The sequence below is a fragment of the Falco biarmicus genome, chromosome 3 (assembly GCF_023638135.1).
Source record: "Falco biarmicus isolate bFalBia1 chromosome 3, bFalBia1.pri, whole genome shotgun sequence".
NCBI classification, from domain to species: domain Eukaryota; kingdom Metazoa; phylum Chordata; class Aves; order Falconiformes; family Falconidae; genus Falco; species Falco biarmicus.
This window is the reverse complement of record NC_079290.1, coordinates 46,231,043-46,257,069: the sequence shown is the minus strand read 5'-3', so window position 1 is coordinate 46,257,069 and position 26,027 is coordinate 46,231,043. Positions and strand designations below refer to the sequence as shown.

Below are 26,027 nucleotides of genomic sequence, written 5' to 3'. Positions count from 1 at the left end.
TCAGTATCTGAAAGTCCTGCCTGGTGGTTTTCTATCCCTGAGGCCATTTAAACCTACACCCTTTTTTTTTTTTTTAAAGTGGCATCTGTAGCCTACTTAGAGAAATGGAGGAGCAAGAAGTGGGCTCCCTTCTGTTGATATTCTTATTTTTGAAATTAAAAGATAGTGGAACAGGAAAAGGGAGGTGGAATATGATCCAAAATAGCCCTGAATTGCAGCCAGCCAGCAGACTGGCCCGGTAGCATTGGCCTTTCACTATGAAGCAGCCTCTCAACTACTGAATAAAAGCTTTCCAGCTTTTGGGTAGAATTGCCCTGGACTTCAGGGTAGTATGTATCCATGGGATGACACCAGACCACTCAATGACTCTCCACGTAAGAATGCTGCGTTTCCTGAATCTTTTCCAGGGCAGCCATCTCCTGCCTTGCTCTGCTGACCGTGGCTCTGGAGGAGCGCTAAGAGAGAAGAGCCATATCTTCTGGCAGGAATGGGATACAGTACCCTGAAATTCTAGTCTACGTACAGGGAAGGACCAATACAGAGCATGAGAGAGCAGCTATTAAGTAGCATTCATCCATCCCTACTTCACATGAGTAATAGCTATCCCATTAATACTTTTAGAAATTAGGGTATAAACATGTAAAAATAAGTTAAGGGCATATATAGGACCACGTGCATACAGCAACAAAAGGCAGGATAACCATTTTGTTTCCTATTAATATGAAAAATCTCTCTATTGGATGTCATTCTACCCGATTTTACCGCGAAGCTGTACAGGACAAAACAGTTTGGATACCCATGGCACCCACTGTACCAAAGAGAATGCATACATATCTTATATAATCTCCCTGGGATAGCTCTGGGAGGGAGGAAAATACCACCTCTATGCAAAATACTCTGCCTCAGGTATCTCTTTTCTTTGCACTGGGGCAATGGGGGTACTGCCCCAAACCATCAGCTCCAGACCAGTTCTTCTTCCTTCCCTTGGACTGTGCAGGGGATTTGGCAGCTGAGTTCATTACCCTTAACTCTTATCAGGCCTCAGGAGGGCTAAAAAAATGCCAAGGCTTTGTGCAACAGAGTCCTGAATTACATTCTGTATTGTGACTAGGAAGAAATGTAAAATAAACAATATAATTTTACACTGTGCTGTGCATGGCCCACAAATTACAGGAGGAGGAATTACATGAAGAACAATTCATCTCTGAGATTCCAATTATAGGTGTGGGGAGAAAACAATATATTTGTGAGAATTTGAAATGCAGAGCAGTTGGCATAGTTTTATTTTAAAATGATAAATATTTTCAGATCGAAGTGCAATTAGTAGTGAAAATGTCATGTAGTTTTACTATGTATGTTTGTTAATATGGCTGGCATAACTCATTTTGGAGATGCTTGCAGTGCAGAGTCCTGTACTACATAGATCATAACCAAAAATACAGTACTTACATGTATATATAAAATGTATACAGAGACAACATTGCCAAACAGCCTTTTGGGACAGTTTAAAAGAATATCATTAATTTTTACTGTACACTTACACTTCTGGCTCAGTTCCAGCACTGGCTTTCTGTAAAAATCATTTCAAGTATAGAATTATGCTATTTGCTTGCAGCAACATCACAGGAACAGTAGTAAGCCATATGTTGCTACTTAGCAACTTGGTCTATAAGTCCCAAAGCATGTACTGATTTGAAAATTGAACAGAAATGATAATTGTTGAGGGATGCTGTGAGGCAACTTGTCTTGGATTACCAAGCTATGCAGATGTTTGATGTTATACAGCAAAAGGAACAAAACTATATTTTTCCTGTCCAGTAGCTGAGCTTTTATTTATGCTAGCCTAAAGGGGACAAATTGATTAAACCTCTTAAAGTAATACAAGGTGATGTCTTTCTGGATATGAACAGTTTGCAGTAAACAGAAAGAACTGAAGTACATGTCAGTGTGCATCAGGAGCCCCCCAAATTCTGCCTCTGTAGTCACAGAATCCTGAAGACAGCCTAGTTGAAACCTCTCGGTCCTTGGTGTTGCATACCATGATTCAGTCTGCCAACCTACTTCCCAAACAAACTGTGTCAGACTCTGAAATTAGAAAATGATGCTTACAGCTGACTCAGTCAGCATGATCAGAGCTTGAATAAAAGTTTCTGATAGGGCCAGGCATCTCTTAATATGTGAGATTCATATCTTAGTTAACAGATGTGTCTCCATGAAGGAAAGTGGAGAAATTAATTCACTCCTCATTCTGACAGGATTCAAACCCTCTTTTCTGATCTTGAAAGGGAACAGCCAAGTTACTGAGGGTGGGAAGGAACCTGCACTCCTCTTACTGAAGTCATGCAACTGCAAGGCTCATGAGAACAGATGCAAAATTGACACAGAACAAAACTCTATGGATGAAGTGACTAGGCTTTCACCTGCGAGAGAACATTTTCTCATCTCTTTTTATAGGATTATTTGTTTTACATCCAGTAACATTCAGAGGAAAATGAACAGTCGGTCTTGAAAAGAGGGACAAGAAAATACGGTCACATCCTTTCTTCTTCCTTTCCTTCCCTAGTAAGCTACACGATCTTGCATGCTTTGTTTTCAGAGCAGTGAACATCATATTCTTTCCAGTTTTAACAAGCAGATTGGATGTTGAAATGGTAATCAGTTCACCAATTTTTGGGTGTTCATCAAATGTTGCCTGAGATAGGAATGACACCGCATTACAGTCAGTGAAGACCTCACCAATACTGTCAGTGAAGAGCTTAGTTCCTTTGAGAAATGACTAGTAGCTGTCTACATCAGGAACGGGTTTGAGAAGGCTTCTCTCGCAGTCCCAGGTTCTTGCCAAAACAAGAGGCAGGTTTCCAACACACCCCAGCTGCCTGCTCCTAGTGTGTTGTTTTGTCTCCTTTTTTTTTTTAAAAAAAATCATTATTACAGGCTTTTTCACATATATTCACTTTAAAAACCACTGCAATGTTGTAAACGCCAGGAGAGAATCACAGTAAGGGAAAGGATGGTGTGACAGCTCAAAGCTGACAGCTGCTCTCAAACAGGCAAAGGAGGCAGTTATTGGTGTGCATTTGGTGATAACTTAAATTACCACGCCTGGCAGTTGAGCCATCTCTTGCCACATGGATCCCCCAGCAAAGGACAAAGAGTTTTGACACCAGCCTCTGAGTTTGGAACTCCACCTGGGAGCCAGACACCCAAGAGCTCAGCTTTGCAATGGCAAGGTTTTAAGTCTGTAAGTCCTTTCTTGGCTCCAGCCCTTAGTAGGCATTCAGGGTTTTCTGTTGTCATTGAATTTGGAAATGTCATATTTGATAGATTTTCTCTTTGAAGACAAAAACATTTGCACTGAAAATATCTAGGCCTGGATCTTTAAAGGAACTTTAAGCACCTTACTTCCACTAAAACCAGTGTTACATGCATAAATATCTCTGAGTATCTGGGCCTTGTTAGCACATGTAGAAACTGCATAAAAGATTAAAACTTATACTCTTAATTTTTCAATATGCCATTTAAATTATTTAAACTACATGCACACACAGTACAAAAATATCAACAGAAGAAAAATAATTCTGATGTATAATGTGGATTTGCAATTTTTTATTCAAAACTATTTAAGACAGACATAATGATTCTCTGAAAGGTAGCAGCTGCCTTATAACAGCAATCATTCACAGAGTTTGTATTTCTACTCTTTCAAACAAATTCAATTAGCCTTTGCACTTCAAAACCCTTAAGGCATAAATGAGATGATACTAGGCTGCTTTAATCTAATAGTAATACTAAAACTTGTCAGTACAGTTTTTGGATTAATGGTTAGAGAAAAATTAATAATATAATTTTTCATTTTTTAATCAAACAGTTCTATTCTAAACTACCTCTGGATCTTGGAGGGTTCTTAGTTGAATAAGTTCAATCACGCACAAATGCTAAATGCAAAGTACAGTTGGTCTCTAAAGGTACTTCAGAATAACTTCAACAGAAGGCTGGGAAGCAACATGGTAGAATATTTTAAAGACAGTCTTTTTGATTGAACAGTGTAGCTCATCTCACTCAGCCTCCTGCTTCCCTGCCCCCAAATGAACCTCTATATCTGAAGAACTCTGCTTCACGAAGACATTAAGCACTGACTGTACTGTCACTTTCCAAAACCGTTGATTTCTAAATTACATCCTGGCCATCTATACACATTTACTATGCATGCAAACTTATTTTCCACCCAATGAGAGCTCTTCACGTACTCCTACTGGTCCTGCAAGAAAGAGGTAGACCAGAGTAGCCACTGCTGGCCCTGAGCTACTGCATAATCTAGACCACAAACCTGCTTATTCAGGGACATTTCTGACACAATCCAACTGACCTGCACCACTATCACCATCACTTACTAACGTGGAATTAAACTGGCTGAAACATGCTAAGAGTATGAAAAATTCTCCCCTACATACAGATTTAGCTACAGGTAGGCAAACCAAAAAACTACATTTCCTTTTTAAGAAGTAATTACAGTATTTACTTTTTAGAAATCTGAAGTATCTTAGGGTTTGAGTGGAAAGGTGGCAGGTTTTTAAATATACACCTAGTATCAGAATTCAGTGTGTAGGGTTCCCCAAATTGAAAGGACTCAAAGGTACCTGTAAAGTATCTACATCACACTAAGCCATCTAGTCTGCAAGCTACAGAAGACCAAGTCATTGCCTTAACCCCACTGCTAATTGTATAACATTGGCAACAGTCCTCAGCCATATAATTAGTGTTAAAAATACAATTCTTCAACTACGACTGGCCTAAGAATGATAATTAAAGCTATTTGTGACATGTGTAGCTTATAATGATTAACTTGTCTGCAGTCAGATAAACAAATAACTTGCACCTGTAAAGACTTTATTTCCTGAAGGTAAAACAACTGTTTAGGAAAGATCATGCTGGCAAAACAGCTGCTTGCATTCTGGAGAGGAAACAAGGTAGTATCTTTCAACAAACGCCAACTCTGGTGTTTTATCAGCTCTATCTCATTAACTGGAAACAAGGCTTAAATGCTTTGTTTATAAATTATGATTATTCCTGATTGCAGCAGTTACTGATAGTGCCACTCATTTGCAATGCAACTCTTTGAATTTGTTTAATTACAATTTGAAACAAGGCAGAGAAGATTAATTAACCCACCTGGTTGGCTGGCACATAGTCCTGGCTCGGCTCTGTCATACTCATATACATGTTCTCACCGTCAAACTGCAAAGGAAATAATAGTAAACATTCAGCAAACTTGAATATTTTTCAACATTGACTGAAAAAAAACAGTAGCCATAAAATAATATTACAGCCTGGTTTTAGAGACTTGTAATTGCATGTGTGCATCTTGTCTTTGATGTTCCTGTTGTCATCCTTATTGACCCTGGATGTCAGTGATTTGGAGTAATTAGCGCTCTAGTAATTACAGCTAGCAAGCAAGAAATGAATAGTTTCCTTTCATCTGCAATCTGTTTTAAAACAAAATGGCTCATTTTGTGCACCATGTATACATATTGCTGTTGGTTGTAATGAAGTACTAAGTGAATTGCAGTTACTGAGAAAAGGAAGATGAGAATAGATACTGCACTAAAATGCATCTTAATGGATTCCAAGTTTAGCTTCTGAGCAGAACAAGAGTTGAAATTTCAAAACAAATTAAAACCCCCATCAAAATGTTCCCATATCAGAAAGTAGGAAATACATTTCCAGACAGCTTTCAGACATCTGAAACAGCATACCTCCTGACCGTATGGTATAAGAGGATAGTTTGCTCTGTGTGTGAATAAAATAAACATTCATAACCAGAACTGCAAAAATACTCTTCCATAAATGATAAATGCCATTCCTGGAAATATATACAAAGCTTTTGTTGTTGTTCTTTTCCTCCAGTCAGCTGCAGTTAAGAAGTAACAGAAATGCGATAGAAAGGAGTTCATTAAAATCTGAAGGTCTAGATGGAGAAAAACTGTCAGAACTGAAGCCTCATCCTGTACCAACACAAAAAAGTATAAAACTGCTCATTTGTTACATAATCTGGAAAATGTCACCACAGAACTCTTGTCACGCCCCTTCAAGTGGCAGTGCCAACAGGACAACTATAATCCCAGTGTTCATTCAGGAGGTAGGGAAAATCTTTTCAACCTTTGAAGCAGAAATGAACAACAGCAGAAATCCCCATCCCCAGTTATCAACCACAAATTTCCAGCTGTTATGACGTGTGTTTGAAATAACTTTCACCTGACCCATTCTGTGAGTGCTTAGGGTGACATATTTTGGACACGAGCCATTATTTTTGATGATGCAGCGGCTTTTTTAAGAAGTCCGCACTACTGAGCCTACCCTGCTCCTACAGAAGGTGGCAGTGAAATATCCCACGGACATTTCTTGAGCCACGCTGAGCTTCTCGGGATATTCTACCTGCAAGGTGCAATATATTCAACTAGACCAAGATAGCTAAGTCAAACTGTGGCTTTGGCAGATAGCTCTACCAATTTTTGCTGAGGTGGCTGAAAAGGTTTCAGCTTCCAGCTGTTCATCCTATTTCTCTGCCAGAGGCTACAAGGCTTGTAACAGCAGCAGCAGAAATGAGCAAGTGCCAGCTCCTGCTGCAGCAGTTGTCTGCCATTTGTGGCCAGAGCTGTTTAATAGATAGTCACAGCCTATCTGTCAGGAGTCCTAGTTCCACAGGAGGGAAAGGATTACACCACGGGCACAGATCTGCCGTAGGGAATAGAGTATTTCTGAAGTGTGATGGACTACAGATAGCTAGATTAGAGCATAAAAATAGGTATTGATGGATGTTCCTTCATTATCTCTTGCTTACACTTGCCATTCTCTCAGATTTCTCATTGAAGAATACCCTTATTTACTAGCATTCAAAGTAGAGTTTTGGAGAAAATTTTTTAGCATCTAGATTGTTTGCACCCTGGAAAAAATGCATTGTTTCTTCTACTCAGATGGACAGGTGAAATGCTGAAGAGAGATTTCACAGCCTGCGGTTGGAAACCAAACGCTCCAGTGTGAGGCCTACTGGAGCTCAACTTATTCAGCTTGTCAGACTAAAGGCTGAAAGGTGCCTTGATCACTGTGATTGGTACTTACACCCTGGAAAGATGTCTGAGTGCAAGATGTCAGCCTTCCTGACAGTGGTATAATGAGATCTAGTGTTGAGAAATGGGAGTTAGAGAAATTCAGTCCTGAAATAAGATACAAGATCCTACTTTAGAAGGTAATTAAGCATTATGTCAACAGCAAACTCACCATTTCTTGAACATTTCAAAATGAAGTTAGATATCTTTTTCAGAAAAGAAGCATTCCATATCATATTCATAAGAAATCCTACGGACAGGATAGTTATACTGGCTGGCTATGGTAGTCCTACCTGCCCTGAAAACCATGATTCTTTAAGTCTCCTATTTTGAATTTTCCTCATTATCTTCATATATTTCCTGCTCTATATTGCAGACATTGCTATAATTTAAATCTTATGTTGTATGTGTTCAATTGCAGTGAACATGAAGAAATTTCTTTCCTTTTCTGCATACTGGCTAGATAAGTCAAGATTTATTACAATTTATTTTGTTTTCCATAATGCCTGAGCTTGCAATTTAAAAATCTTTATGAAGTGTACTAGTCTTTCAAATAATTCCTTCTTTTGGATGGTTTGGTCATCTATTTGTCCGTGCTCCCAAGCTTACAATCACCAAATTTGCATTTACAGAAAAATTTCCCTAAGGTATTTTTCCATGAATCCTGGAAATTTTCATCATTCTGTGCATTGTTCTTGAATCATCTGCCTACCTGATCAGTGCTTGTTACTAGTGGTGCCTCTGGCATTGACAGGATCTTGGATCTAAGCCTTTTCTATTCGTTGCTTGTGGCTCTCCGTTTAGCTCTGAAATGCTTTTGTTCTAACACCATCTGTGGGCTTAATGTGAGCATGTATCAATGAAAGCCAAAACCAAAAGCATACCTAAAGTTAAACTTCCTGGACTTTTGGCTTGGCCTGAAATGAGAAATGACCTTCTGCAATGTTTTGGATTACTTTGGTACGGTAAATTCTCAGAAAAATATATCGATGCATAATATCTGTAAAATCTGATTGACCTATTAACATCTAAATATACCCAGCAGCTGTTTGATTTATTATTTAATTTCTTCAATGTTAAAACATGGAGTTTAGTCACTGCCATATTTAGTATCTGCTTGTTAGAAGAAGTATGTGTAAGATGTTGTGTAACTGGTTGCATAGTTCAATAAGATTTGATGCAATGTGTATTTTTTGTAGTGTTTATATTTGCAGGATGCAGACTGTATTTGTTGACACTAACACTGCTGGCATGTTAGTATTCATACTACATTTAGAGCTATTAAACTATTATCTGCCCTCAGTCTAGTGCAGCATGGTGCATGGCTTCTTGGTGCTTCCTACAGCAGGTACTGTCAGGAGATGTCTCCTTCAAGTTTTCAGTATTTATTAAAATGTTTATAAAAGAGTGAAATTATGATTTTTGCATACTAAAATAAAACAAAATATTTAATTCAATGCTGAATTGGTTATTCATCATCCCCTTTCCCAACTACCAACCTGTGGAATACAGATGACCTATATAGCCCATGCCAGCTAAAAACCCAGGGTATACAAAGCCTTCAATAACAAGAAGTTCAGAGACACTGATGCAACCAGCATATTGTGTCTGTGCCCACCTTGCCCAAATATGATTATTCCACATTGAAACAATAAACTGAAAAAAAAATGCCAACTAATTGATCAAATGGAAGGTTCTACTCTTTTTTTTTTTTTTTCCCATTTGTTTCAGAAGCTTCCAAAACAAGCCCATAAACCCCAGAAATTAATATTGAGTCATTTCACCTTTAATACACTGCTTTGTAACACACAGGGTCTGCAGCATGGCACCTCTCAACTCTCATCCAGAACAGGCTAACTCATACTACATCTACCTTGAATTCAGCTTTAAAAGTAAGGTGATTTATGCAACAGCAGTTCAAGCAACCCATCCAGATCCGACAGTGAGTCAAAAGGTCAGCAAATACAACACAAAGATGCCTCCAACCACCAGATTTTTCTTCCAGGTTATACTCCATGCCTCCAAAATGATCTTATTTTACTCATCATTCCCCAGACCTACAAGAACCTTGTATTCTCTGCCACTCACTGTGCTTGATTTTAAGCAAGGAAACTGCACAAGCATCACTTAACCTGTGGATGATTCATCCAAACATAACAGACAAAACACAAGGCAGGCAGTTAAATGAACTGTCTTTTATGAACCTATGTATGATGTATATATATCATATGACATTTCATCTAAAGCTTTCCTAATGTGTCTCCAAGATCCTTCAGTATCATTAAGGGCAGATTTCAAAATCTTTCATTTTAATCTATTAAAAGTGAATGCTAATACAATATTCTGATGTGTGATAATAACTACTCATGACAACATTTCTTTTCATATTAAAGTGTAACTGCATGAGAATTTTGGGTGAGAGCAAACTATGAATATGACCACATAGTAATATAAAAAGATATGTAAGTTGGAGCTGTTTGGAATATATATTCAGAATTACATCATACTCTTTATTTAAATGATTATTATAAATAAAACGTACAGGTCAACACTATGGCTCGGCCAGTTAGATCTCCCTTAGAATCACCCTTTGTAAGACAAGTTACAGTGTTCAACAACCAACATGCACAAAATACCCAAGTGCTGTTATTAAATGCAATTTACTCATTTAAGTTAGGAAAATAACTACATAAACACTGGCTTACTGTAACTGATGCAAGAGCTATGACAGAGTTCAGCGAATGTTCAGAGGGTGGTGAGGTTGTTTTATCATGGATGGATTTACCAAGGGGTCCAAAGCTGGCTTTTGTCTCCCATTAGCATGGCATCACATCAGAGTCATATAATGTAGTCATGGCCTGGAAGCCTGTTTTCATCTTCCCACTTAGGTTGCAGCCAACTCTCCCAGCATTTATAATAATGATTGTGAAGTAGCAAAGCTTGCAAGAATGGTACTTTTTCATTCATTCTTTATGTGCTTCTTCAAATGAAAAACATCATATGCAGACTATGTCACAAAGACATTATAATCAGATTGCATAAAAATTTGGTGACACCAACTTAAAAGATTCTTCATTACAGCCTACATATACAAAATTTGGAAGACAAAAAGAAAGGTACCAGAGTGCAGAAAAAACTAGAAGGGGCTGAAAGCCGAAGAGGATAACTGCAAAGAAAAGTTATTTTTATATTGCTAACTGTATGTGAGTATACAGTGATTATAAATGCAGAGACATACCTGCATTAGCCTCGTGTAGCTAGTTCAGATGACAACTGCCACAGGGATGCACAGGTTCAACAGAAGCTTCCAGCCTATGTGTCCGCCCCTCCCCACAGACTACAATTTCTATGCCAGGTCACTCAGTCTTCATTGCCAGGGTCACCTGTGCTATCTGGATTACAGGGAGAATGAATTTTCACCCTTCTCTCTCTCCTTGCTACCTCTCACTTCTTTGCTGTTGTTGAGAGAAGTGAGGATTTATTTTCCTCCTTTTCATCCACAGTTTTGAATGTCTGAGGGAACTGCCTATTTTCTTTCTCTTTGCATGCATATATACATGCCCTAAGTTCTGCAGGCATAGTTATATCAGCTAGAAGAAAGAAAATCAAGCACATGGAACTTTGAGCTTCTTCTAGTTCATGCTGAAGTACAGCTCAGTATGATGGTACTACATTTCATCCAGGCAGGAAAGCATGATGAATAGTATCCCATATGACTTTTGATGCCAAAACAAGCTTGGGGCTGGGGCGTGGAGCAGGAGGAACTGTGGACACTGTTTTGTGCACAAATGTACCTCAACAGCAATATCCAGAAATGTAGAGATTAAAGGAGAAGCAGCAAGGGAAGAGATGGTCAAACTGGTGAAAGTTGCTGTGTTTATGAAGTTCAGCTTCTGGGTAAAGCCACTTGGACTCGACATCTCAGTATCTTCAAAGGATGCTGAAGATCTTGAAAGCCTGTGTTATTAATCACATAATCTAAATACAAATTTCTCCCATCTTAGATTGGAACTGGAAACTAGATTTAAATTTAAACTTTAGCTATAGCTTTTAACCATAGTTTACCTTGCTCTGACGGTGCCCCAACACAATTCATTGTTTCATTTTAAGAAAATGTTGCAATAACATTGTGTAAAAAGATCATTTATTTTTAGTGATTTAGTGATTTTAGTGCTTACAGCTTACAGACATCATTTGTAACTTACATTATCTAAAAGCCACTAATCCTGAAAAAGCTTTTAAACTAGGTAATTTTGTTTATTTTAAACCAAATGCGAAGAGTGAACATTGTCTCAGGTTGCTCGATGGCAAACAAAGTGATATTTTATTTTACTCAGAGCTGCTGAAATAAGACTAAAATAATGATGGAACACAACATAAATCATCAAATGGCTATGCTAAAAGAACAGTTGATCTTGTTACGGCAACCACTGAAGATAAAAACAGAGATGCTCTGTAAACATCATTACACGATGGAAAATCCCTTTCTTGACAGTTTTTCAGAGCAGTATGTCTGCATTAAATTGAAACTCCATTTTGTCTCCTGAACTGTTTTGTATGCTGTACTGAACACATGCTTAAATTTGCCCAAGACAGGTTACAGTAATGTATTCTAGACAGGTGTCCTTCTCAGGAAAGGGGCTCGACACCTCACTGAAGGACTATCACAGGAAAATTGTCAAAACACACTAGTACTTACGACTTTGATTGCCTCTTCTGCCATCTTTCCTCCCTCCTTCCAGGATTGCTTTTCAAAAGAGAAGAGTACTGGAAGACTTATGAGATGAGGTGAAAATGCCTGAATGGAGTACCATGGCAAAAAGAAGACAGGTCTCTGCAGAGCTGGATGTTTCTGTATGGCCAAATGAAGGCGACTACTGCAGTCTGGCAGGGCGTGGAGATGTCCTGTCCCACCTGGAGCAGTAAGAGTCCTCCAGGTCACAGAAAGTTTGCTGTACCAAGCATTAGACAGGAGATGGCATGTCTCAAGTTTATTATTGTCACAAATTTTGATTTTGTAACTCATTTTCAGAAGTATTAGGAAAATTCTGTTTGTCTCCTCTGCTTTCATTTTCTTACATGCTGTCCAGAGTCTAAACCAGGAATACGGGGTATGATGTGTTTAATTAATCCAAGTATAGTGATGTGTGGGCTAGGCATATTGGAGTTGGGAAAGAATCTGCCCCGGTCTTGATGGCTCTCTGGAGAGTGGGAGTGAGCCACAAGGTGGGCGAGCACTGGCAGCAATCCCCAGGGCGGGAAGCGAAGGTGCTGCTTCACAAGGGAACACTGTCAGACATTTCCCATCCTTGGAAAGAGCCAGAAAGAGTGATGAAACTCTCTCTGCTCACAGCACTCCACTGACTTCAATACATTCAGTGCCTGGATCAAAGCCACAACAGGGCATGCAGATTAGCACCACACTGTGTCTTTTCTACAGCATGGCTTTCAAAAAGGACATGTTTTGAAAATACCCTGCTTGATTCTTCCAGAATGAGACCATTTTTGTCTCATTTTCCATTTATAACACATACTATTGCCTCAGAAAGTATAGGCAGTACTGTCAAAGTTTTCTCTCAGATTTTTATGCCTGTGCCATAAATACCCAACACAGACCTTCTACTGTTGCGTTCCCCAAGCTAACTCACTATTTACTGCTCTCATTGTGAGAAAGGGGAGGAACCAGAGGTTCGCCGAGTACATTCTCAAAGGTGGCAAGCTGGCTGAATATCTAAATATACACTGGTAGTTAAAACCTGAACGATGTCACTACAGCATTTGTGTTTTTCCTGTGCTTAATAGAGGTTAATGTGGAACTGGAGAGGAGGTGAAGGGGAGTGTTTAGCTTCCCGCTTGGAGCCTGCATGTGTCAATGCCTGACAGAGCCTTGAAGTTGTTAGCCTGCACGCAGTGCGCTAGCTGAATGAGGTTACAGTGCTGAGCACAGCGGGCTAATAGAAGTAGGATCAGACTGATAGGAGGAGTGGCAGAGTCCAGGCACAGCAGAGTGTATCAAAGACAGCCCAGGGGAGAGCGGGTACTGTATTAGTCCTTTGTGTACATTTAAATGGAAGACAGTGAGCATGCAGAGATGAACTCTGAACTCTCTCAGCTGGGCTCCTGCTCCTTTTAACCTTGGGTGTGTAAATAAAATAAAATTTTTAAAAAAAAACAACAAATCAACGCAATGTGGTCTGGATTCCTATGCTAAACTATCTCTTGCATATTGAACACTCATTGAATAAACATACAGCGATCAAAGTGGCAAATGATTTTGCTATTGTTTTCCTCAATCCACACTAAATTATAGATGTAGCAACCCACTGGGAAAATTGGGTGATAAGGTGGAAAGGTTTGAACAACTAAGATTAGACCTTTCTCTTTCTGCCCACAATAGCTGAGGAAATTTGTTTAACCTGGTAGGTTTGCAATATTTTCCAACCCAAACACACTTGGCCAATTTCATGACAAAGGTCTGATCCTGCATCACAGAAGGTGAAGGGAATCTTGCCATTGCCATTTGGACAGGAACTGGATCCGGTAGAATGGTAAAGGTAATAGGGCCCTTCTTAGAGTTTCAGAGTAATTTTTGTCAGTATTCATATCTGCCTCATCATTTCAAATGGTAGATTATGTAATAAAACACAAGAAAGCTTAATAAAAAGGATCTACAGAGAGCAGACAGATGACTGATTTTTTTTTCTATATTCATGTGTGGAGCTCCCTGTGTCGCAGTATGGCAGAAGACAGGCTCCACAGACCTCAGTGAATGAGTTTTGCACAACTAGGACAAAACTGTTCCTTTGCATGACTACAGCAGGAGCTGTGTGCAGGGACCCATGGACCAAATTTAATCCACTATGTTATTTATAGAGTGAATGGGGTATATATACATATATAGTTCCTGTGGGAAAGTATGTCTGCTTCTACAGAGCAGAATCTTAGAAATAAAACGGGCCAGAACAACATTAACAAGAAAAGTGCAAGCAAAATTCTACTGCTATTCTGAAAATCCTGTGACAGAGGGTCCTGAGACTTAAACTAAACACAACAATTGCCAGGTAACTAGAAAATCTTGCCTCAATACTGCTATGCCTCATGTTTAAAAGAGTAAGGGAAAAAAACCCCAAGCCATGGCATATTTAGAAATCCAGTTTTAAAAAGTTATTGAAAGGCTTGATCATCTAAGAACTTAAGCACTCCACATCAATGCAGCAGGTCATTTGAACACGTGCATATATAGCATGCATTAAAATTATCCCGTTGAAGGGGATGATAGTGTGAGAGTATTTAAGATCAAGCAGCCATTCAAATATGTGATGAGATAGGACTGAAGAGCTCAGAAATTTACAGGAACAGGCATAAAATATTGAAGTATGAGCCAAACTCAGATAGGACAAATCAGCTTAAATTTCTGGTAAACAAATTATTTAGCACAGTCTGATGGAATCTCATTAGATACAACTAATTCTGACCTGGAAGGAGGGATAACAAAAATGACTGATCTCAAAGATTTGGCAAAACACAGACATCTGTTAAATGACAAGGGTGTTGTAGGGCTGCTAGACAATCATAGTTTACCAAAACAACTACCATGGCAGCCACGTGGACAATCCCACTTCCATCCACCGTTACTCTGATATATGAAGAGGTCCGTTAATTTCACCAGGATTATTTTCATGAAGAATGTAACACATTTATTTCCCTGCCTGCAAAAAACAAGAAGCTGGAACCCCACACGCTTCAAATTCCACTTTTGAACATAACAAAAGTTTTTGTGTTTCCAGTTGGAACAGATTCAAAACCTTGACATAGCTTGTAGTTTGACTTACTGCTTTGCTAAGATTGTCTACAGATCAAGCTGAGATACACTGATAGAGCAATGTAGAAAAGTTTGCAGTACTCTGTCCCAGAATAGGTCACTCAAGAGTAAATGTCATCAGAAATGTTCAAACTATTACTCAAAAGCAGAAGAGGAAAAGTTGTTTTACTTTTTTTTTTTCTTATCAACTTCAGTGAAGATGTGTCCTTGATGTAATGAAATCACTTATCAGTTCTCAAAAATTCTAAGTGTTCTCTCTATACCTTTTAAGATAAAATTTGACCTTCAAGATTACAGTTCGTTTTATGACTAAATTATTCCATGACTGTTCTCATCTTTTGTTTCTCTTTTGTCAAGTATCACTTACAACAGGTTTTTTTTGTTAGTCTGCAACGGTGTTTCCTTTATACATTTGATATATTTTCTTTAAACAGAAAGAAAGGCAAGTCTGTACAAATACATTTCTTTTTTAGTTTTGAACGTAAAGACCTAAAATATAAAGTTACAGTTGTACCTGCTACTGTCTTACCAAAACCCTTTGAAGATGAGAAGTGTTCTACCTCCTCCCTCCCACCTGAGGAAAGAGTGCTACCCTCGGCACTGGCTGCTGCTTTTCCCATCAATACACACTGAATCTATTACTGTTGTACATTCCTCACAGCAAATCAGATAGCAAAAGTTACTCAAACCTGGCATTATCAGCACCATGACTGTTGTCTTTCCAAGAGGCCATGTATATCAGCATGAGGCAGTCACATGAGCACTGGGAGGAAGTTCCCTGGGCAGGCAAATCCATCCCTTGAATAATAGCAGAATATGTTTCACACAGCATCTGTGAAAGCTTATTGTCAAGTTCTGCCTTGGATACAACTCCAGCAGTGGTGTTTCCATGCATTTTCTCCTTTCAGTTCAAACTCTTCATCAATTTTACTGTTTTATCTTAAGATCTTTCTCCATCCTTCCAGTCTGCTGAGACTAATGACCCCTTACTTTTTAATAACACTTGTGAGCACACTTAAAGACAGATACTCTGTCCCCTTCTTCAGGAAGCCTGTTTTAAATCTCTTTAACCTTCTCTGACAATACACTTTTTTCAAACATTTCTTCATTTGTAACCACTTGAGTGCTTCCTGTTACTGATGTTCTTTTCATCATCTCATGTGCTGTAAAAAATGAATGTAGTGCTCTAGCTATGCAGGAACAGATCTGAAGATGTTCTCTGTTCCCAGAGTTCATCTAGACTGGGGTATGCACCAGCTTCTTCCTTGCTGCACAAGGAAGTTTTGGGTTTTCCCAGCCCTTAATAAATGAAACCTCTGGAAGCTTCTCCTGACCTATACAGTAGCATGGAAAGTTGACAGATAATTAGGTAGATATCATGATCTATGATAAATGAAGTTCCATGGATTTTGGCCCAAGTCAGAGCTGTATGTTTTTTTCAAATAAAGCATTTCCAAAATGTATCTTATGAAATTGACTTTTAAACATTTTATACAAAAAATTAAAAAGACACTTTAACCAGAAGAATGTGGCAGTTCAAGCATGCAGCAGCACTGCGGGAAACCCTGGTTCAGCCCTACTCTGCCATTCCCTCATATACCAATTGTACACCATAACCACAGACTGGGGGATAGTCTTTCGTATCACTTCTTGTCGTGTTAACTTTCTAAAAATGATGATGCTGTAGACTTGAATTCATCTCTCTCACACCTAGATGAGCTCTGTGCCTCACAGGACATTATTTTCTGGTATTGGTCTTGCCAGTTTTGAACAGAAATCACATCCCAACCCTGAGAAATACTTAAGGAAGAACTGAAAAACAAACCCCTGGCAATCATAGTTTTGTCAAATGAATATTCACAAGACCATGTCACTTCAAAGTTTCCAACCTGATGTACTGCTGAAGCCCCCAAATGGACTGAAACAAGCTGAGAGCTCTGTTATGCTGGAAAGAGCCATGCAGGCACAAGGGCGGTGCTTTATTTTCACCACTTACCACGAAAGGAGCTCTGGTGCAGCTCCTTCCTGGCTAGCCAGGCTGCAGCAGGGTTGCGATGCACTGGCAATCATTCCCCACATGTAGCAACCCAGAGGGAAGCAGGTACTCTTCAACACATGGCTAGGAGAGGATCTATGGGCAAGGTGGCCATGGGCTCCCCTCCACCTTAGCCAGCATTAAACAACTAGTCCCTGCAAATTGGGTGCCGGCATTTTTGAACTGGACAGTGACACCACTGTTAAGAGGAAACCCCTTGAAATACAGAAGTACTGCTTTTTAAACAAATAATCCTATAATTCACACATTGCAGCCTGTGCTTCAGTGCACTGAAATAGAAGCAAAATTTAGTATTTGCTAATCTTACTATAATTACAACAATCTTTGCTAAAACCAATGCTAATGAGCTAACAATTTTAAAATAAATGTATAATATATGTGATTAAAGCTTGATGGAGCTGTTCTAATGCTTTTATACTAGAAAAATGGCTTCATATTAACTTCTGATGTTTCACTTTCCCCACAGCATCACAATATCTGCTTCTGTTTTACCCAACTGTACAATAACTGTTGTGTTAACTTAAGCAATCTCGTAGCCTAGACAGACTCTTTAGCCATTTTATTAATCAATGAAAGCATAACAGTAATGTCATGGAAAATATGCCTTATCATTTTAGTGCCCGATATTATATTCTCTTACCTCTCTGTATAAGCTACTGAATTATTAATACACCATCCTCTGGATTTGATAAAATATGTGATGAAAATTATTGTAATCTTCTATGCCTAAAGACCATTAAATGAGCGCACATTGAACTTGAAACAAATGGCTTGAATAATTTTTGTTTTAAGATGTTCTTTGTGTTTGGAAGGCTGAAATGCATATTAAAAGTTTTAAAGCTAGGGAAGAACACACTGAAAAGTACAGCTTCAATGGTCATACCTGAGATTATGTCTCTACTACATATATGCAGAATAAACTTTACTCACATGGTCAAACCCACTTCTAAACTAAACTTTCCCAATCTAGAATAATTTAATTCTGTGTTTATTAATTAAAAAAATAAATAAAGAAGGAATAGAGAAAATCAAATGGCCAAATCATGCTGCGATTTGCAGATACACAAAAGCTGCATAAAAGTTACCAAAACCATATTTGGCTCCTTCCCTCCAAAAAAACTCCAAAGCACCAATTGAAATAACCAGATATCTACCGATGGAGTACAATGCCTTTGATTTGAATGCAGTTCAGAATCAAACACCTTTACACAGACAGGGCCTGTACCAGGGTACTAGCCTGAGTCTATGCTGGTATAATTCAAATAATTTCAAGACTAAAATTGAGTAGAACATCCATTGATCAGGCCCAGGAAATTAAGGTTTACTTGAGATGCAGTTTGCTTATTTTCTCATTTTTAGGGAAACCATTAAATGAATTCTTGCATTCAGCACTTAGTCTCTCCTAGTATGCACAACAATCTGTTCTGTGATATTCTTCTAAGAAGAGTATTAAGAGGCTCCAGGGTTTTGCAGAGGCTCCAGGGTCTTAATAGCTGAATTCAGAAACAGTAGTCATACAGTATTGCTGCTTCTTCCTGCGCTCTACAGTTCCTGTAATACTCCCAACTTTCCCTTATGTCAGTGCCTACATGTCACAGAAGTTCAGAAATAATAACATAGCATAAAAATGTGTCATCACTAGATTAATGTTTTGATAGAAAATTAAATTGGTGTTTTATTCACTTATTTGAAATAGTAACTACTACCTTGGAAAATATAAGGTGATTAATTTTCCAATATTTTCAGATCATATAATTAATACACAACATAAGAGTTTTGACATGTCTAAGTTTTACTCATAATCAAGATTTTGCAGTTCAGAGGTTCTTTTAGCTACGTGAGCCCTTACAAGCTAAAATAGTCAGAACATTGACTTAAAAGCTGTGGAAATATTTTATGCATTACAGTACATCACTGAAGGTCTTACGTTACCACAGAGAGCAATGTGAATTACATATCTGATATTATTTCTGACTGTTAAACACAGCTCATTGGAAATGTATAACCAGCTCCTTTTAAGAATATAAAGCAAAAGCAATATCATGTATTATGCCACAGCAGGTAATTCAGTGTCTTAGATAGGGTTAGCCAACAGATTTATCAAGCAGCCTCTAAGGAAAGCAGAGTTCAAGTCTAGGCTCATCAATAATACATAAATAAACTGAACAATTAGGTACAAAGTGGTTATCTTGTCAGACAACTTATTAACCGATAAACAGGATACTTATAGCAGACAGTGTAAAAAGAAGAGGTATGTAAAGATAGGAAAAGAAGACCTGAAAAAGAGAGAGGAAGGTTCTGTGCTCTTTAGTGTGTTTGTGAACTTGGTAATTCTCCCTAACTCTCCAGCCTGAGCTGAAAGCTATGATGTCTAGGCAGAGGTGGTTCAACAACACTTCACTACTAGGAATCACTTGGCTTTTTTTCTCCTGATAGCTGAACACAAATTTATGCCTTTGCTCTTTAATCAGTGGTCTGAGGAAGAACATATCCCACTTTTCCAGTAGACAGCTACTACAGTATCAGTTTCCACTACTTAGTATGCAAGCTTTACATGAATAAACACTCATCCCCAGGGTGTAGTGTCACCACTGGGCATTACTATAATACAGTCTGACTACTGAGATGCACCAGTTTCTAGGAAAGCATAGATGAAAGCAGTCAGGCTTACATTTGGCTTACACCCCAACATGTCTTAAAAAGCAAATCTATGTTAGTAAATGTCAAAATATGAGAGGCTTGGTCCTTCTTTACTATCAACAAACAATTTGATTTTCTTTTCTGTGCTGGCCTGCACTTTTCAGACAGAAAACAAGATCAGAGGTAGAAAGGTGTCACAGCACTCTTCAAACTATCAAGCTGCAGCAAGGTCTTTCACCATCTCATACCAACACACTCTTCACACCAGTCCCTCTACTGCCTTCTCCTGGTCTCTCCTCATCCAGGGCACACATTCTCTCTCTTCTCTCTGCTTCTTCCTCTCTCTCTTTCTCAGCTGCTCTCTCTTCCTTGGCTGCCCAACCTCTTAACAGAACCAGCCACAGCTGCACCTTACTTATATCAGCCAGCCCACCACCCCTGAAGCCAACCCACAGTTGTATAATATCAATGCTAATTAACCCAACTTCATTCCTCTACAGAAAGGGATGTTGCTGTTTTTCCTTCAGTCAAGCAAAATAAGAAACATCTTGATTTCATTCAGGATCAACAAGTAAGCAAGCAAACTTAGTCCAAATAAAATCTTTTCATATACACATATCTACCTCAGTTCAGAAATCATGAATATTTGAAGTACAGATTTCAGGATTTAACTCAGAATGAAAATAATATTTATTTAATGTGATACCTTTCATGCCCAAGTACTCCAAAGTGCTTTGTAAATATTGATTAAATTCTGTCCTTAAATTGTGTTCAGCACCCCTTGACTCCAGTAGTCATTTTGAGGGGTATATGCAAAAGAAGACTTCAGGCCTTACGTGTTTTGCTAATGGAAATGTAAATTACCAGTGAAACAGAGCCACTTCTGTAGTGAAAAGTGACATTGCTCAGAAACACCTTACAGTGCAGCATAAAATTCAGGAATTTATAAATATCCTTGCCAGATGGACAAGTAATGTGGATGAACTGAAGATGTCTGCCATGACTTCACTGCATGGTCATTGTAGCTCAGTTAAACAAGGTGGGCAATTTTAAAACTATTCACTGTCATTTTACTCTAGTCTCATTTTAGTGAACAGTCGTCCTACTTTGCATCTGGGAACCTTTGAAAATGCACTTTTATATTTTGTCCAAAGACAGGCAGAGCCTGAAGAATAAGGTTCCCTTGTCTTTTACAGTGGAAACTACTTCTCAGACCCAGAAAGTCACCCTCATGGCTTCCTAAACCCCCTGCTGTGTTCATACCAGGCCTCCCCAAAGTAGACAGATGACAGCTAACGCAAGCACAGCACCTGTAGAAAGACTTGGATGCAATCTGGATAAAAGGATGAAGCAGACCTGGATGGGAAAGACTGCATCTTGCCTGGGGAGTGAAACAAAAAATTGAAGCAGAGGAAAGACCGGTATCAAAGCCCAACTTCCAACTATGGAAGCAGGTTTCCATGTCAGACCGGCTGAACTGTCTATACAATGTGCATACTTTTTCCTGCTGTCTATAAAGGGACTCTAGGACAAATGTATCAAACTTAAGATCTGTAAAAGATGTGAGATGAATCCTAACTATTGCACACTGTGAAGTGAATGGGACAGTGTAAAGTGTCCACTACCTTTCTTCAGGACCAATGTCCTCACTGCTCCCTGAGGAGCTGAAATAGCACCACTGAAACATCGTGAAGCTGCAGCAGAATCCTTATTCTCTCCTTCTCCTGAAGATCAATTGTAAGGATTATGAAGAAGACCAGGGATGGTTTTGCCTGCTGTATTGAAGGATTCCCTTGGCTGAGGGAAACAGCTTTGTGCATGTGACGTTTTTCCCAATAGTAGGAAATAGTAAAGAGCATGTTAGATTGCAGGGTATGGATGCAGCCATTTTATACAGCACTACCTGCAGAATCAAACTGGCAAAAGCAGTCATGAAGGGTCTTCCCAGGGAAGAATTTCCAAGTTGCAGTCAATGAATGGACAGGCTGATGACACTGCAACATGAAATTATTGCATCCCTGCCCACAAATCCAACCTATTATTTATTACTGCAGACTGTTAGTGAAAGAAGAAACAATTTAGCACAATGTTTAAGAAGCAAAATAGACTTCTGAATTGCTATAGGATACTTTGCACCCAATTTATGAGGTTTTGCAGAGCCATGAGATGCCTTGATCTCTTTAATATAAAACTTGGTTGGAAATATGTTTCTTAGAGTGAAGAATGAGGTGATAAAAATGTGATTAAGGTGTGCTAGCAATTTTATTTTGGCAACTTGATGTTGTGCTTTTGAATTCCAGTAAATATAATGTCTGGCTCTTTTTTAGTTGATAGTCTACCAGCTGAAGTCTCTACATATACAAGCATTAATAGACTCACAGACAATAAAATAAAAGCAGTCAAAAACTACATGCTATAATCTCTCTCTTTAAAATTAACTGTAGGAAGTCATAATGTATAGTTTATAATTATGATATCCAAAGAATTTCTGTTCAGTGAATCCAAAGGAAATTGCTTACTAAGGAACTAAGAATGCAATAAAAAGAAAATTAGGCACTGGCCCTGAAGCTCAAAAACAGAGTAAATCACATATTTCCTCAAGCAGAAAGGGAGTCCCATTGTTCAGGGAGAAAAAAAATCTCAAAATAACGTTAAAACACACAAGTCCAACTACCTAATCAGAAAACACAGATTAAAAGTGAACAAAACCAGTTTCAAAACTCCCTAAATTGTAAACAATTTTCCTTAGAGCCCTTGCTATGAGAAGCCTCGAGTAACTGTGGGAAGCGCTTTCTAATTCTAAACTTGGATCTTTCTTTTCTACACTGAGAATTCACCCCAGCCAGAGTACTGCTTTAATTAATACAGTTGGCATAATACAAGATGTGTTTCAAAGCTTGTCAATATGCCCCCATAAAACATAAGTGAAAATTAACCTTCAAGGGGTTATAGTAAACAAATGCTCAGTGGAGGCAAAAATATAAAAAAACTCCAAGTATAACTATCGCTTTAATATCTGTATGTGTGAAAATACTTTATCCTCTAACAAAGAATTAATACATGAAAAGCTTCACTAAACATTTTCTTCTACTACTCACATTTATGAAAGCGATTTCTGGAGCCTTAAGGAGGGTTAATGTACTCTCAGACTATAATCAATGAAAACAGCATGATTTACACAATCTATGTTTTTTGTCAAATTTAACCAGTGTATCACTGCATAAGATCTTTTCTCTGACAGGAGCTTACTGTATGATGGAGATGCTGGAATCCTCCTTACACTGGTTGCACCTGGCATGCCATGCTGTGCCTGTACAATGATAAAACGGGAGCTCTCAGGACAACCTCAGGCTATCCATCTCTGCTGCTTAAGGTAGTGGATGTGTCTCGCTGAAGATATGTAGAAACAGTTGTTTGAAGAAGTAGAATGAAGGTAAAGCAGAATTTGACAAATACAGGTTACATCAGAATTCTGTTACCCAAGTCCAAGAAAAAAAATTTTCACTCTCAGACCTTTACAAGTAAATGACAATTACAGCTGATTTACTAGTTCCTGCCTATTATCACTGCATGCCTATCGACAAGCAGAGCATTGTGTATCTAATGACTGACAGAGTTTCGTGAATTTAACATGTATGTTCGAAAAATCATAGTAACTCACTGAGCTCATCCATTTTCCATCTCTACTAGGAAAAAAATATGAAACCCATCCCCACAGTTTATGTTTTCAGGATCACCTTTGGCAATCACAAACCACTGCTTGCCCAAATTGCATGTGTAAAACAGATGTACATTCACAGCCCTACTGGCTTACCTAAAGTTAGTGCGTCATTCATACTTCTACCTGTTTGTGCCAGCTTATGGCTGCCATGAAGGCTGCATGTGCCTTTTTCATCATTCCACTCCCCATCAGATTCTTTGTGTTCTCCAGCAATATATACTTATGTTCCATACTTGCTCCAGTATTCAGATAAAACAGAAGTCAAGCAGTGAGGACACTTTAGGTAGAAGAAAGTTCAAAGCAGGCAACAGCTTAGAAATTGTTGCACAGATAGTTACTAAAAAAGATAAAATATGTCTTATCATTTTAAGGAAAATATTTTGAAGGATGGGATAAGGGCTTGTTAGAGAGGAGATGAAATTCTTCCTCTTCTAATCTGGTTCACACTTTCTGAAGAAAGCTACAGGGAGCACTTATGTTTGGAATGTGCACAATAGGAATAGTGGTATCAGCTACAGCATTTATCCTTGTGTGAGCTATTACACAAGCTAAATAACGTAAAGGAGTAAGGAATCATTGTGTGGTTTTATGGTGGGCAGTGAGTATTATTTTGCTTGACATCTTTAACCCATTGTTTTTAATAAATTTGTCCTTGGCTGGTCTTGATGCTTCATTCTTCAATGGAAGGCATGTAATTCTGCATTTCCTTGGAAAACTGATTTCCACAAGAATGCATGCAGAGAAGGAGTTAAAACTGAAATATACTGAGTTACATTTGGCTCTTCAAGTCTTAACATAACACTGAAAATGGACTACTACAACATGGCCAAAGTGTTTCCATAAGTTCTACAGAGGGAGGAGAAAAGAAACCAAAAAACAGACAAAGTTCGTGGGTAGGGGCAAGGTTAATAATAAGGGTAACAGTAAGGCAAATGTTAATATGATTTAATGGGTTCAGAAGTTCAAAAAGTACAGAAAAAAGTACAGGCATTCAAATTGAGCTTTCACATACTGTACTTCTCATGTAAATCTCTGCCATAAAGTCATTAAGATTCTACAGTTAGAAAAATATACACACTTGAGGTACACATTTCAGCAGCTGTAGTATCTCCTGCATTTCTCCTATGCATCGCTGCATAAGTTTAGTAGGTGTGTGTACACACACACAAATTACAGGAAATATTTTCCACATTGTACTAATAACTTCCATTGATTTTTTAGGGAATACAACAATATGACACACTTTGGAAGAAGTGCATTTAGTTCCATTTGAAGATGAAGCCCTATCAGTCAAAATAAAACAGAATGAAATTTATAAAGGTTATATCATATTTATGCATTTACTAAATATAAAAATCAACATATGGTGCAATGTTACCATATGTTTGATTTTGTAAGAGCAGATTTCTAATGTGGTAGTAGAGTTCCCCACAACAACAGATCATTAGCTTTGAATTTCCTTTAAAACTCTTTTTGAAGAAAACCAGCCAAAAAGTATCCAAGTATGAGAGAGTATATGTCATATCTACAACAGATAACAAAATATAAAATGGACACTACAATCTGCATTTTCACAACCCATATACAATATGTACTTAGTACATACTTATTAAGAACTCCTATTGCTCACAATACATCAGAAGTGAGTGAGGATTTTCTGATCTATTAGGTGTGTGAATTTGACAAATACATCAAAAGAGTCAAAGTTTTGATATTAAACAAGAACTATAAAAAGCCTTTTTTAGAATAAAATAATGAGAAAATATTCTTTTTTGTTGTTGTTCACTGACAGACTAAATGAAAGCCATAGTTTGATATGGTCAGTTTTGGTTTGGACCCCTGTCATGGTTCACCTCTAATACAGTTTAGATATTCTGCAATAAATGTAAGTGCACTTTAAATTTAAGAATAAATAACAGGCTGTGAAATATATTTCATAAATATTTTATCAGAATTTTAAATATTTCAGCAGAAGCAGTGGTGATCTGTTGAGTTGCACTACCATACACATGGTTCTGGTTGCTTTAAAAAGGACCTCAGCTCCTTTTCCTAAAGCGATAAATACTGCCACTGGACAGCCAGTGAAAAATCTGGAAACTCCATTCTTGGTCCTGGTTTTGATTTCCCTGTGTGGACTTAGGTGAAATATTTCATTATGCCAATGTCAGCAAAATAACAAAGATACAACATCAATCCCTATTTGAGTGTTTTGTGGAAGACTTATTTTTAAATGTCTTTTGAAAGCTCTTTGATCTCTGGTGGCAAGCTGTCAGAAAAAGAAGCCAAATAAGTGCAAAACTACCCGATTACTACTTTTACTTTGGTGTTAGCAGTGTCTAACATGGGTGTATTTATCTACTCTGCTAATGTTTAGGAACATCTGTAAAGTATTCCAGGTGAGTGCATTACAGCTAACATTTGAGAATTCAGGTTTGTTAATTAAATCTGGACAAACTCACTTTTAAGCGGAGATGAAAACAACATTCAATGAGAGGCAGGAACACATAATCTAAAAGACAGAGCGGTAAAACTACAACAGACATAAAAAGAAAAGCAGTATCACCCACATACAGAACAAGTCACTCAAAAGGTGAAACTCGGGCCGTTTCCCTTGTGGGTTTCTTTTCTCTATGGTACAGAGCAGGCAAACAAGCAACGGAGTCACTTGAGCAAGTACCTGTCACA

At 38.2% G+C, this 26,027-nt stretch overlaps 1 protein-coding gene across 5 annotated transcripts in view; it reads right to left on the bottom strand.

The window, feature by feature from the left end:
• The window catches only part of TOX (thymocyte selection associated high mobility group box), a 224,796-nt gene that overhangs the window by 104,315 nt on the left and 94,454 nt on the right, over positions 1 to 26,027 (bottom strand). For all 5 annotated transcript variants that reach the window (XM_056331987.1, XM_056331990.1, XM_056331986.1 and 2 more), the window contains exon 2: positions 5,170 to 5,235. In XM_056331987.1, the coding sequence (XP_056187962.1) occupies positions 5,170 to 5,235 (66 nt within the window). The remainder of the gene's footprint in view (positions 1 to 5,169; positions 5,236 to 26,027) is intronic.